Source organism: Balaenoptera borealis, assembly GCF_965194805.1.
Source record: "Balaenoptera borealis genome assembly, chromosome: 12".
NCBI classification, from domain to species: Eukaryota; Metazoa; Chordata; class Mammalia; order Artiodactyla; family Balaenopteridae; genus Balaenoptera; species Balaenoptera borealis.
In genome coordinates, this window is record NC_138869.1 from 86,771,795 (window position 1) to 86,783,663 (window position 11,869).

The 11,869-nt window shown below is 53.8% G+C and overlaps 2 protein-coding genes across 3 annotated transcripts; one reads left to right on the forward strand and one right to left on the reverse strand.

Moving 5' to 3' along the window:
• Positions 1 to 1,545: 1,545 nt before the first annotated feature.
• RNF39 (ring finger protein 39) lies at positions 1,546 to 7,262 on the forward strand. The gene is made up of 4 exons (XM_082346973.1): positions 1,546 to 2,315; positions 3,965 to 3,987; positions 4,204 to 4,295; positions 5,815 to 7,262. Exons 1-4 carry the CDS (start codon positions 1,830 to 1,832, stop codon positions 6,393 to 6,395), a joined length of 1,182 nt encoding a protein of 393 aa, XP_082203099.1. The 5' UTR covers positions 1,546 to 1,829; the 3' UTR covers positions 6,396 to 7,262.
• Positions 7,199 to 10,456, reverse strand: PPP1R11 (protein phosphatase 1 regulatory inhibitor subunit 11). 2 transcript variants are annotated; one of them, XM_082347069.1, is made up of 3 exons: positions 10,317 to 10,456; positions 8,870 to 8,978; positions 7,199 to 8,433 (listed from the first exon to the last, which is right to left on the reverse strand). In XM_082347069.1, the coding sequence occupies exons 1-3, from the start codon at positions 10,359 to 10,361 to the stop codon at positions 8,231 to 8,233; spliced, it is 357 nt and encodes a 118-aa protein (XP_082203195.1). In that variant the 5' UTR covers positions 10,362 to 10,456; the 3' UTR covers positions 7,199 to 8,230. The 2 variants fall into 2 exon arrangements, with proteins under 2 accessions (XP_082203195.1, XP_082203194.1); XM_082347068.1 differs by having other exon boundaries at positions 10,073 to 10,331.
• Between the last annotated feature and the right edge of the window lie 1,413 nt (positions 10,457 to 11,869).

The window sequence follows — 11,869 nt, forward strand, 5'->3', positions numbered from 1 at the left end:
ACTTTTAAGGACGCTTGGATAATATAGAATAATCTCCCTACTTTAAACTCAACTGATTAGCAACCTTAATTCCATCTGCAAGCTTAATTCCCCTTTGTCATGTAAGGTAACATGTTCACAGGTTCCAGGAATTAGGACATAGACATCTCCGGGGGACCATTATTCTACCTATCATTACATGGACGTCCATTTTATAAAACAGACTTTGGTCATATCTGAAGTCTTTTTCTTGGATAGCTGTGCGTTTTATGAGCATGGAGCTGGGAGGTTTGTTCCAAGATGAGTGTGTTTGTGTACTTTGTTTATCAGGGTGTCATGTTTGAGTGTCTCCCTGATAAGTAGGGGAGAGAAGGATGCCTGGAGGAGTTGCCTAATAACATGCTGCTGCCTCATAAAGACTTACTGTTGTATTGCTGTTCTTATTGACAATAAAACTAATGACACGGTGTCTCTTTGCATGTGTTCTTTGAATACGTCTATCTGTCCCTAAATAATCCTGGATGTCCATCCCAGTGATATTCAGTGGGTATGAGACTATTTGGGCATATCTGTGATTTTGCATTATATGAAAGTCTCTGTCTATTTGTGCATTTTGGGGCATTTAGACATTGCTGGATGCACACACATGTTTGTACAACAGTGTGTGTGATCATAGTTGTAGACATCTGAATGTTTACTTATTCACAGCCCCACAGGCGTACCAGACAGAAAGGCCTAGCATGAGAGAGGTGGAGGAACTAGGAAGAAGAGGGAGCAAGGAGGAAGGAATGAAAGGAGGGAAGAGGAGAGGAAAGGAGGGAAGAGGAGAGGGAAGGAGGAAAGAGAGAGAGAGATGGAGGTGAGGGAAGAGGGCATGAGGAAAACTCCGGGAAAAAAAAAAAAATCAGAAAGTAGAAGGGAGTTCTAGGGATCTGAAATTAAAAAGCGGCAGGGTGGAGTCACAGCAAGGCCATGAATCAGAAGATCTGGGTATGGCTCCACTTCAGGTCATTCCCTTACTGTGTGACCTTGACAGTGCCAGGTCTCTGGGCCTCAGTTGACCAAAAGAGTGAAAATAGACAACCTTTGGGTACATGCCAAAGAGGGAGAGAAAGAGAAAAGTGGAAATAAAAACATACACAGGGAAAAGAGAGAGAGACAACTAGAAAGAGAGACATAGGAAGAAACAAGGGAGGCCATGGGACCCAGCCTGAGGCGCAGCTGAGAGAGCCCTACGCTGACTCCTTGAGGTGGGAGTGTGGGCGCCTGCTCCCCACCCCTTACCCCACAGCTTCAGTGTCCTTAAGCCCTTAACAGGTAAGGCAGAAGGATGCAGAGGAGAGAGGCCTCTGGAATGACAGCCACACACCAACACTCAGAGGCCTGCCAAAGCCGCACAAACCAGGATCCGTGCTTCCGGGCCCCAGGCCCCCAGATGTAGGTGTGCCAGCCACCTGGAATGACTCATACCCTGGCGATGTGGGCACACATGCCAAAAGCGAGCCGGGGCGCCCTGCCCACCTGTACACCGCAGGCCAAGGGAGAGGCGAGATTCGGGCAATTCGGGGGGGTGACGGGGGCTACCCACCCCACACCTTGCTACCTTGCCCCCAGAGCGCCCCCTAGCGACCACCTCCTCGGCTCGAGACCTAGATTTCCCTTCCACCCTCCTCCAAACCTCACGGGGAAGCGGGAGAACCAGATGGGGTGTTACGCAAGGCCTGATGTTTACCTCCCGCAGGGGCCTCCTCCCTCCCTATAAAGCCTGACGTGGTGGGGAGATTGGCGGAGACAGACTGGTTGAAGAGAGAGGCGATCCCAGGAGAGCGCCAGAAAGCGTCAGAAAGTTAATGCGGGAGGCGGAGAGAGGAGCAGCGACGCAACCAGCAGCAGAGGCGCTCAGCCATCTGCGTAGCCCGAAGGTTGTCGCGATGGTCGCGGAAGGGACGGCGCCCGGACGCTGGCTCCCCATGGAGGCATCGGAGCTGCTGGGCCGGGGGCTGGTGCAGCGCCTGGAGCAGCTAGCGACGTGCCCGCTGTGCGGGGGCCCCTTCGAGGACCCGGTGCTCCTGGCGTGTGAGCACAGCTTCTGCCGCGCATGCCTGGACCGCCGCTGGGGGACCCCGCCGGGCACCGGCCCCGAGGTGCCCCCCACCGCCTGCCCGTGCTGCGGCCGGCCGTGCCCCCGCCGCAGCCTGAGGTCTAACGTGCGGCTGGCGGTGGAAGCGCGGATCAGCCGCGGGCTGCGGGAGAAGCTGGCCGAGCCCGGGGCCCGAGCGGGGAAACGCCGAGGGGGCCGCATCCCCACCACGGGCTGCCTGGACCCGCACGGAGAGGTGAGCCAGGGGTGCGCTTCGCGAGTCCGCAGCTGTCGGCCGAAGGGGCCATCCGCGGGCTCCCTGGGGAAGCGGGGAATGGCACCTCCCGAGCTGGGGCCCTTCTCGAAGTTTAGGCAAAAGATGGAGCTGGGGAGAGAAAAGCAGAGGACGAGGGGGCGGCAGCTGTCAAGTGAGAGATGCCGGGAAGGAGTTGACGCTTTGCCCAGAGCGAAGCTGGACGGATGCCTGAGTCTTGTGAGAGGGGCTGGAGGGAAGGGGTTGGGGCACTAGACAGAACACGAGGAGACCCCTAAGGCCCGGCGAAGAGCGCGGGAACTGGGAGGCTGGGGAAAGATGCCGCTAGGCGCCCCGGAGGCGGAGGCCGGGCGGAGGGGAGGGTGCTGGGTGCCTGGGAGGTTGGTGAGGGAGATCAGAACTAGCCCAGCAGAGGAGAAGCAGGAGGGAGGATGGACAAAAAGCTGGAGTGGAGGGGCGGGAAAGGAGGCGGCTGTCAAAAGTTGGGAAGAAGGGAGGGAGGCAGATCCAAACTCCCCTGTAGTGTCGTGGGTTGGTCCCCGGGCTCCGGCCTGGGCCTTGCTCTGTTGTTATTGTCGTCCTCCGCTGCTCCCAGGGCCCCAGGCAGAGGCGGCCACGGGTGGAGGCAAGGTCCGGGAAAACAGACGTTGGGACCTCTGGCTCCTCTCCACATCCCACCCCGATCACCCACCCACCTAGCCTCCCGCGTCCCTCCTGGGCCCTGACTCTTTGGCCGTCAACCAACCCCATTCCCTTGCCGACCCACAGGCGCCCCGCATTCCCGACTGGCTTCTCACCAGCAGCCGAGCCGGTCTCGAGTCTTGCTTCCACCCTTTGAAGTCTACATATACCTAATTAGTCTAGGTGTAATTGGCATAATTAGGCAAATTGCCTTTCCTCTCTCCTTCACCACCCTACTGGTCTGCCCCAGTCTTTCCCACTAGACTGCGAAGCGGGAAGAGGGAATCCTAGTATTTGGAGGGGGAGCGTCCAGCGCCCTCTCCTGGCTCTCATGGTACCCTGCAGATCTGCTGGGCCTTCTGGGACACATCCAAGTCCAGCTGCTTTCTTGGTCAGGGTAGAGAGACACAGAACAAAGGGCCCAATAAACGACACTGGGCTTTTATGGCAAAAGGGGAAGCAGCTTTATTATAAGGCTTTTATAAATGAACTCTTAGCTTAAGGACTCTAAGTATGTGTTTGGTCCGTGTGATGGAGGAGGCGGGGGATACACCCTCAGGAAGGTGGATAAGGATGGGGGCCACTGAGAAAGAGAAGGGGGGCGGGCTGGGAGGAAACAGGGAACGGTGAGGACTCTGGGGGCAAGAAAAAGGCCTGGATGAGGCGGGGGAAGGGGAACTGAGAGGCTTTGCGGCATGGCAAAGGGAGGAGGATGGTGGGGGTGGAGTTAGGAGGATGAGAAAGTGGTGACTGAGAGGAAGGAAAGGTCATGAAAGGGGAAGGGGGAGAATGAGAGGAAAAGGGAGCACAGGGGATAAAGAGGTGAGATCAGTCTGAGATGTGCGGAGGGACCTCACCAAATCATACCCAGCTACCTGAGGAGGCGGGGGGAGAGCTCCCCACAGTATGAAGCCCAGAGCTCACATCCATTTTTTTTCTGCCCACCCCAGGATACGAAGAAGACATGGAGAAGGTGAGTTCCATTTTTACTGTTTCTTCTTTTCCACTATCAGCTGCCACATCCATCACCTTCTTACAGGAGCCACATCTTTGTCCCCACTCACAGACAGGTTTTCTGGGTGTGGCCTCACCCTTTTCTGCTCCAGAGATGTGAGTGGGTTGGGGGTGGGAACATCAGAGGGCAGAGGGTGTCTACTAATTTCCTGACCCTTCTCCCTCATCTATCCAGGTTCGATGCCCCAACTCCCAAGTCATCTAACTCAGAGGACGATCTCCCTGAAGAATACCCAGTGGTCAAAAAGATGCTTCACAGACTGACGGGTAAGGAGGGCAGAAGGGAGGGAACTAAATGAGAGGCTGTTTTCAGTTTGTTCCCTTTTCTCTCTCAAATATGATCAAGTCCTTTTTGATGTCTGTATTAGTTTCCTAGGGCTGCCATAGGAAAGCACTGCACACCGAGTGGCTTAAACAATAGAAATTTATTGTCTCATGGTTCTAGAGGCAGAAGTTAAATGATTCTAGAGGTAGAAGTCAAGGTGTCGACAGTGTTGGTTCCTTCTGGGGGCTGAGAGGGAGACTCTGTTCCAGGGCTCTGTCCTAGCTTCTCATAGCCTCAGGTGTTCCTTGGCCTGTGGATGGCATTCTCCCTGTCTTCACAGCATCTTCTCTCTATACACACTTGTCTTTGGGTCCAAGTTTCCCCTTTTTATAAGGACACCAGATATATTGGATTGGGGTCCACCCTAATGACCTCATTTTAACTTGATTACCTGTGTAAAGATTCTATTTCCAAATACAGTCAAATTCTGAGGTATTGGGGGGACTTCACAACTTTCTGGGGGGGGGAACACAATTCAACCTATAACAAGGTCTACCCTTCATTCCTCATATTCCAGCTATTCTCTCCTCTTACCTGTTCATACACTCACACAACAGACCCCTGGGGGTCAGCTGCTTCTGGGGAATCCCTGCTGCCACCACTTCTCATCACTCCCTTCCAGAAGTGTCCCAGGATTCCCGCGTCTCCTTGCCCCTGAGGCTCTGGGCCTTCTCTGCAGCTTCTGGGGAGTTCCTTCCATCATTTCCAAGGCTGCCCTCTGCCCTTCTTTAAACTGCCTAGAGAAGGTGCTCCTCCCTCTTGGTCACCCACCATCCCACCCAACCCAGATTGCTTCTAGCACCCCTAATTCAGAAATCTTTCCTCAAAGCACCCCATACACACAAGGCCAATGATTAGTTCTTTCTGGTCCCTTTGGCTATCACCACCTTCTCTCTCCTCTGCCCTGCCCTCCCTATAGAAATAGGCCTGTCTACTCCCACCTGTTCCTGCGGGTGGTGGGCTGGTTTCTCAGGATACTTTGGATTTCTCCCTCTGGCCCTCCCCTCTATCACGTGGGGTGCTGGTATCTGGTATCAGTCTTCCTCTTTAGCTCCATCTTCTCCATCCTGTTGACCCAGCTCCCACCCCACCCCACCCCCCCGCCCCAGATGCTGCAGATTGAGGTATCAGTCCACACCCTCCCTAGAAGTCAGACGAGCCTCACTCTTCCAAGCCCACAAACCCGGGCAACCCCTCCTTCAGTCTCTGCGCTGTGCCCCCTGGCCTGGGCCAGCAGCGTCCTTCTCCAAGTCCAATTCTCCAGAAGGAAGTGGCCCATCAGCGCAGGTTGGGTCTTGCCCAAGCCTGCTCTTCATATGCCGTCACCCTCTTTGGTCCTACAGCCGCCTTTTGAGCTGCTGTGGGCCTCTTGTGTACCCTCCGCGCATCCTCTCCATCCTATCCCTCCTCTGACTCGGAAAGCCCGCTCACACGGTCCTCCCCCTGCTTTCTCCTCTCCAGCCGACCTGACCCTGGATCCTGGCACCGCTCACCGCCGCTTGCTGGTCTCCGCGGACCGCCGCAGCGTCCGACTGGCCCCACCGGGGACACCCGCACCCCGCGACGGCCCGGCGCGCTTCGATCAGCTCCCGGCGGTGCTGGGCGCGCAGGGCTTCGGGGCTGGCCGCCACTGCTGGGAGGTGGAGACCGCGGACACCGCCTCGCGCGGAGACTCTTCCGGGGAGGATGAGGACGACGGGGAGAGCCGCTATGCCCTGGGCGCGGCCGGGGAGTCGGTGCGACGCAAGGGCAAAGTAGGCCTATGTCCCGCGGGGGCTGTGTGGGCCGTGGAGCGTCGCGGCAGCCGCCTATGGGCGCTCACGGCCCCGGAGCCCACCCCACTGGGCCGGGCCGGGCCCCAGCCGCGGCGCATCCGCGTGGACTTGGACTGCGAGCGGGGCCGCGTGGCCTTCTACGACGGCCGTTCCCTGGACTTGCTCTTCGCCTTCCAGGCGCCCGGTCCCATGGGTGAGCGCGTCTTCCCGCTGCTGTGCACCCGCGACCCCCGCGTCCCCCTCTGCCTCGTGCCAGCGGAAGGCTGAGAAGCTCACCCACAACCCCTATTCTGGCTTGGTCCGAAATAAGGCTGCTTCCTCTTGGGCACGGAAATCCTTACTCATCCAGGCATCATGTCCACGCCCATTGCCGGTGTATTGATAAGCACCCCCCCACCTACATTGTCTGTTTTCTCCCAGATAGTTAGGACCTCAACTGGCCTCCAGTTTCCACATCCATGCCCGAAGCTTAATTCATTCCTGCCCCCCGGCCCCCCCCCCCAAATCTTGGGATGCTTTTCTTCCTTGGTTACCCCAGTACTTCCCAAGGGATCTCTCCCCTTCTATCTTTCCCAGGCCTGAATTGGGGGACAGGTCCTGCCCCATCAGTACTGGTAATTGGCCCACGTTTAATACATAGAGGCCCTGCCGGTCAAACATTTACCTCCCACCCCTGCCTCTCCTCCTGGCAAAGAAGGGCCCAGTGCCCTCTCCACAGGTCTGAGGCTTGGGCTTCCCTGCCTCGTCCATTCTGAGGTTTCTCCTCAAGAGAAACAAAAGCCTCCTCCCCCAGAACAAGAGGCTTGACTCTGGCCTGGGCCTTAGGGCCCTCTTTCTGGGGGAGATGGGGGCAGGCCAGTTCTACTCCACCATGGCGGCTTGCTATGCTTACAGCCTTTTCCCATTAAGAACGTTCTTAAAACCTCCCCCCTGCACATACTCACAACAAGCAACCAATGGTGCTACCTCTCCTTTCCTCAACCTGGGAATGGCCCAGACACCCCAAATTCACCCTTGTATATAGCCTCACTTCTTTCCCCATTTGTATAAATGGGCCCGTATTTAACACATTTTGTGATGTTGGGTTATTTATTTTGTGCATCTGTGGCAATAAATGAGATCTCAGTGGTGGTATGGATTTGACTGATCTCTGCAACTGTGCATGGCAAGAGGCCTGGAAAATGATATCCAGATCCCAGTAAGGGGTGGGGAAGGCCAGGACATCTGGGCTGGCAGAGACATCAAAGCCTAGGAAGGAAGGGGTGAGAGTGCATCTCTTTGCTCCCTCCCTGTTCCTTCCTCTCCCAGGGACCCAGGCCCCTGGGACCGTGTTGGATCTGTCTCCTAAGCCGGAAGACCAAAGCCTGAGTAGACAGTTAGCTCTAAGTGACCAGTCTTGAAGCCAGCTTTGTCAGAAACCCTAGGTCACACGAGAAGAGAGAGGGGAGAGGACATGATTATTTCTTTTTCCATTTCCCATTCTCCCAAGGTGAGAATGACAAAGACCTCTCTCTCTCCTAACTCCTCTTAAGGGCATGACGGGAGTGGGCAGGAGAGGAGGGAAAGGGCTAGGAGCCCTGAGGTCTCACATAAGACCTCACATCCCACAGGCAAGGACTAAGAGTTAGGATGACATAAATACATTAGTGGAAAAGCTCTAAGCCAGGATTAACAAGCATAGCGGGGGCAAGATTGCCTGGAATCTGACTAGGACCCTGGCAGTGAAAGCTGGGGCTGTTGGAAACCCAATTTAACTGTTTGGAACTCAAGTAGAGAGTGCAAGGGGCTTAGATAATTAGATCACAGGATAGGTAGTTTGGCAGTGAGAACAAAGGGAAAAGACTGGGACCAAGATGCCTGGATCCCTGAAGAGAGGAGGCAGAAATGAGGGCTGGGGGAACCCAGATGCTTGGGTTCTGGAATAGCAGCAAGTCAGAATTCCAGGATCTCTGTCCACCCTCCTCCCCCTCTTCCCTCTATCAGGCAGAGGAGAGGGGAGGAGGGGGCTGGAGAAGGGATCAAACCATGGGTTTAGTCCCCGAGTAGCCACATGAATACATTCAGGGCCAGACAGACAGAGGAATGGTGGGGGAGAGAGGAATTTAGTGCTGCATTGGCCCTGGAGGGGGCTGGGAGGGGTCAGGAGGCTGGGGAGGGGTGGTGGGGCTTGGTCCCGGGGTTGCATGACGCTGTCCTTTGCGGTGGCCCCGTACACAGTGTGTATGACCACAGCCCTCCTCTTCCTCATCATCACTCTCCGTGGAGCTCTCGCCAAAGGCCCGAGGTTTCTCATAAATACAGCAGCCTGGATTTGGAGGGAGGAGCCCAGTTAAAAAGGAGGAAGAGATAAGATGGAGCATCAGTTCCATTCCCATTGGATCTCAGTAAAAATCCCTACTTTCACCATTTTCTCCTTCTACCTTCCAGGAACCAACTTCCCCAGGCCCACACTCTGGGACTCAGACACCCAACTCCCTCGTCCTTTCCAGCCAGGAATCCAAAGCTCCACTTATCCCACCTCAGATACCTCTTGACTTCAGGCCTTGGCACATCCCAATTCAAGCCTCTCCCTACCTCTTTTCCTCTAACTTTAACCTTCTCTCCCTGATACTGGACCACCAGGACAGCCACAGGATTGTGAGTATCTGGGGGCTTCGGGAAGGTCAGCGAATGTGAGAAGGCAGCAGACATGCTGAGGGGAGCCAGGACTCCAGGGTTACCGTGGGCCGACAATTACTCACATTTTGATGAGCGGCGGCCCATGTGTTCGTTGTCCACAGTGTCACTCGTCCATTCCACCTTTTTCTCTGGCTTCCGTTTCCGAAGTTTGATGGTTAGGCTCCGGTTCTCCTGGAACGTTAAGAAGGATGGGCATACCTAGCTAGTCCCCTCCTATTAACCTTTCCCACTTCCTCCCGGGGGCCTCCTCTCTTCCCTTCCCCAACTCAATCAGGATCAGACATAGTGCCAGAGGAGCTGAGTGCTGGGAGAAGATAAAATAGAACAGATTTTTGGCCTCAGGGAGTTCCTTGAGGAATCATGAAGTATTATTTCCTGTTCTTGGTAACCACTAGTATACAGAGAAGATACAATTCCTAACCTAGGAAAGGTCCCAGCAAATCTTCAAAGGAAAATATAAACCTCGCTGTTTCTCCGTCTTCCTCCCCAAATCATCCTTGGTGGTATTAATACATGGAAATTATTTTCTCAGTCACCAATGCCTAATCTTTGATCTCCCTTTCTTTTTTCCAGACCCACTATTCTTTTTCCCATTAAAGAAAGGACTCTGTTCTCACCTCTCTCATCCTCAAGCCCAGCCCTCCCCACTTGTTATCCACCTATCCCCCAGCATTCTGGCATCTCTAGTAACTATTACTCTAAACTCCCTTAGTCCAAGGGTTATTAAACCCAACACAACCTTCTCCCTTTGAAGGCAACTTAAGTTGTTTTTGCAAAAATGCTACATTTTTCTCTATTTATATCTCCTCTGATTTTTCAGAATACTATCTTAATCTTCCTTTTCTTGTTCCCCCATTCCCTCTGCTTCCTTTTACAATCATCCCTTCAACAAATATTTACTGATAAGTATGCTTCCAGTCAAATTCCCCTGCAGCTGGCCTCCAACCATGCTTTCTCACACAGCCCTTCATTTCCCCCCAGCACATCCCTTGCTCCTTAATCTCCAAATTCCCGTTCTTTCATTACTTATACACACCACCACTCCAAGCAGCAGCACCTATATCCTAACTCTATTGCATGTCTCTTGACCAGCCATCTGCACCAACTCTGACACACCCAAAATCTCCCAATACCTTGAGATTCTCCCAACCCCACTTCCTCCCATATCCCCAGGCCCAGCCCCTCCAGCAACTCTCCAAAGCCCTATCCCTTCCCTCCCGGTATCTCCCCAACCCGTAAACAGCACCGCCCCCCGCCTTTCTCACGGGCTCGGTTGTCACGGTAACCGTTGTCTCAGTGACGGTCTCACTCAGCCCGGCCCCTGCCTCCGCCATGGCTAAGGCTGAAGAGAGGGAGGAGGGGAGGAAGGGGGATGAGGCACCCTTCTGTCTTTTCTGTGTCTCTGAGGTCTCAGAGAATCGGTATCGGATTCAGATTAGTAGCCAGGATCCTCCACCTTCTTTTTTCCCCCTCCTCCTGGGCCTCCGCTACCCCACCCCTGGGGATAACCTGTCCAACCCCACTTCCGGATCTCCGCTTCCGGGTGTGACGCATTCTGTGGTCCCCCTTTTCTCTTCCTGGCACTAAATGCGTCAAAGCTCAAGGTCGCCGGATTAGTTCCGCCGTAATGTGACAGTGCGCAGGCGCCGCAAGGAGGCTGCGCAACTTTGGCGGAAGGGGCGTCACTGCGATGTGGGGGCAGGGGCGGGGCGATCAAGGGCAGCACGCTCATGCACCAGAGAGATTGAGCAGGAACCTGCGGTCAAGGAGGGTAGAGTCGGGCTTCGCGCTGCAGACTGGTTACCGCACGTGGTTCAGATGTCCAGTAGCTGAGTCCATCCCACCCCCATCCCTGGCTGTGTGGGAGCGCGGAGAAAACTAAGGGGCAATAGTAATGATCCTACCACGGCCTAGCTTCGTCTTCTTATTGTTTCGTCTGGGAATTAGAGAATCGAGACCTGGGAGCAGTTACAAACACACTTGATTAAGAATCTGGGTTGAGCTTTCCTAGTGGCACAGTGGTTAAGAATCCGCCTGTCAATGCAGGAGACACGGGTTCGAGCCCTGGTCCGGGAAGATTCTACATGCCGCGGAGCAACGAAGCCCGTGCACCACAACTACTAAGCCTGCACGCCACAACTACTGAGCCTGCATGCCGAGAGCCCGTGCTGCGCAATGAGAAGCCCATGCACTGCAACGAAGAGTAGCCCCAGCTCGCTGCAACTAAAGAAAGCCCAAACGCAGCCAAAAAGAGAAAACCAAATACCGTATGCAGCCAAAAATAAAATTTAAAAAATAAACAAATTTATTTAAAAAAAAAAAAAAGAATCTGGGTTTTAATCCTCGCCCTGTGCTTGTAGGTGTTCGAGCAGGGCACAATGCGCCTTCAACTTGGATTTTTTCCTTTCACTGTGCTGTAACTTGAAGATGGAGGCGTATAAAACACTCAGACCCTGCGTTTTAGCTCCCAGTCTAATGGGAAAGACTGGCATAAATACTAACAGAAATATAAGACAGTGGAATATTAACATAGATGTAAGTCTCATCTGTGAAACTGAATTTAGTTACATACTGCCTACCCTTGCTCTGGGGTGGAGATGAGTAAGATTAAGCACAGAAATTGTCATAAATTACAATATAGGCCAGTTTATAAGATAAAAATATGTGTATGTTTCTCAGGGAGCACAAGAGTGGCAAAAAGAGAACAGGAAGGCAGACAAATGGGCTTTTTAGGTAAAGAAAGCAGCTTACAAAGTCGTAGTTGTCCGCACTGAAGGAAATGCAGTTTCGTACTGAAGGGATGTAAGGGGAGTGCCAAATGGTGATTGACAGGTGGGCGTGGTTATATAAGACGCCCTGTATGCTTTGCTAAGAAACTTGCACTTTATCCAGTCGGTGAAAGGCTTAAAGCAGGGTAGAAACATGAACAGATTTGTTTTAGATTTCAGGAGTGAGGCAGGAAAGTCAATTACCAGAACTGTTCAAACATACAGTGGAGAAAACTGCCCTGCCCATCCCTCCAAGTTGCTGTGGGATCAAACAAGATAGTGTATGTTAGAGAG

Excerpts from the sequence above, each read along its gene's own strand:
- RNF39 (XM_082346973.1), top strand. The coding sequence starts at position 1,830 with ATGCGGGAGGCGGAGAGAGGAGCAGCGACGCAACCAGCAGCAGAGGCG. Across the intron at positions 2,316-3,964 it reads GCCTGGACCCGCACGGAGAG|GATACGAAGAAGACATGGAG; the intron begins GTGAGCCAGGGG and ends TGCCCACCCCAG. Across the intron at positions 4,296-5,814 it reads GATGCTTCACAGACTGACGG|CCGACCTGACCCTGGATCCT; the intron begins GTAAGGAGGGCA and ends TCTCCTCTCCAG.
- PPP1R11 (XM_082347068.1), bottom strand. The coding sequence starts at position 10,141 with ATGGCGGAGGCAGGGGCCGGGCTGAGTGAGACCGTCACTGAGACAACG. Across the intron at positions 8,979-10,072 it reads TTACCGTGACAACCGAGCCC|GAGAACCGGAGCCTAACCAT; the intron begins GTGAGAAAGGCG and ends TTAACGTTCCAG. Across the intron at positions 8,434-8,869 it reads GGGCCGCCGCTCATCAAAAT|GCTGCTGTATTTATGAGAAA; the intron begins GTGAGTAATTGT and ends CTCCAAATCCAG.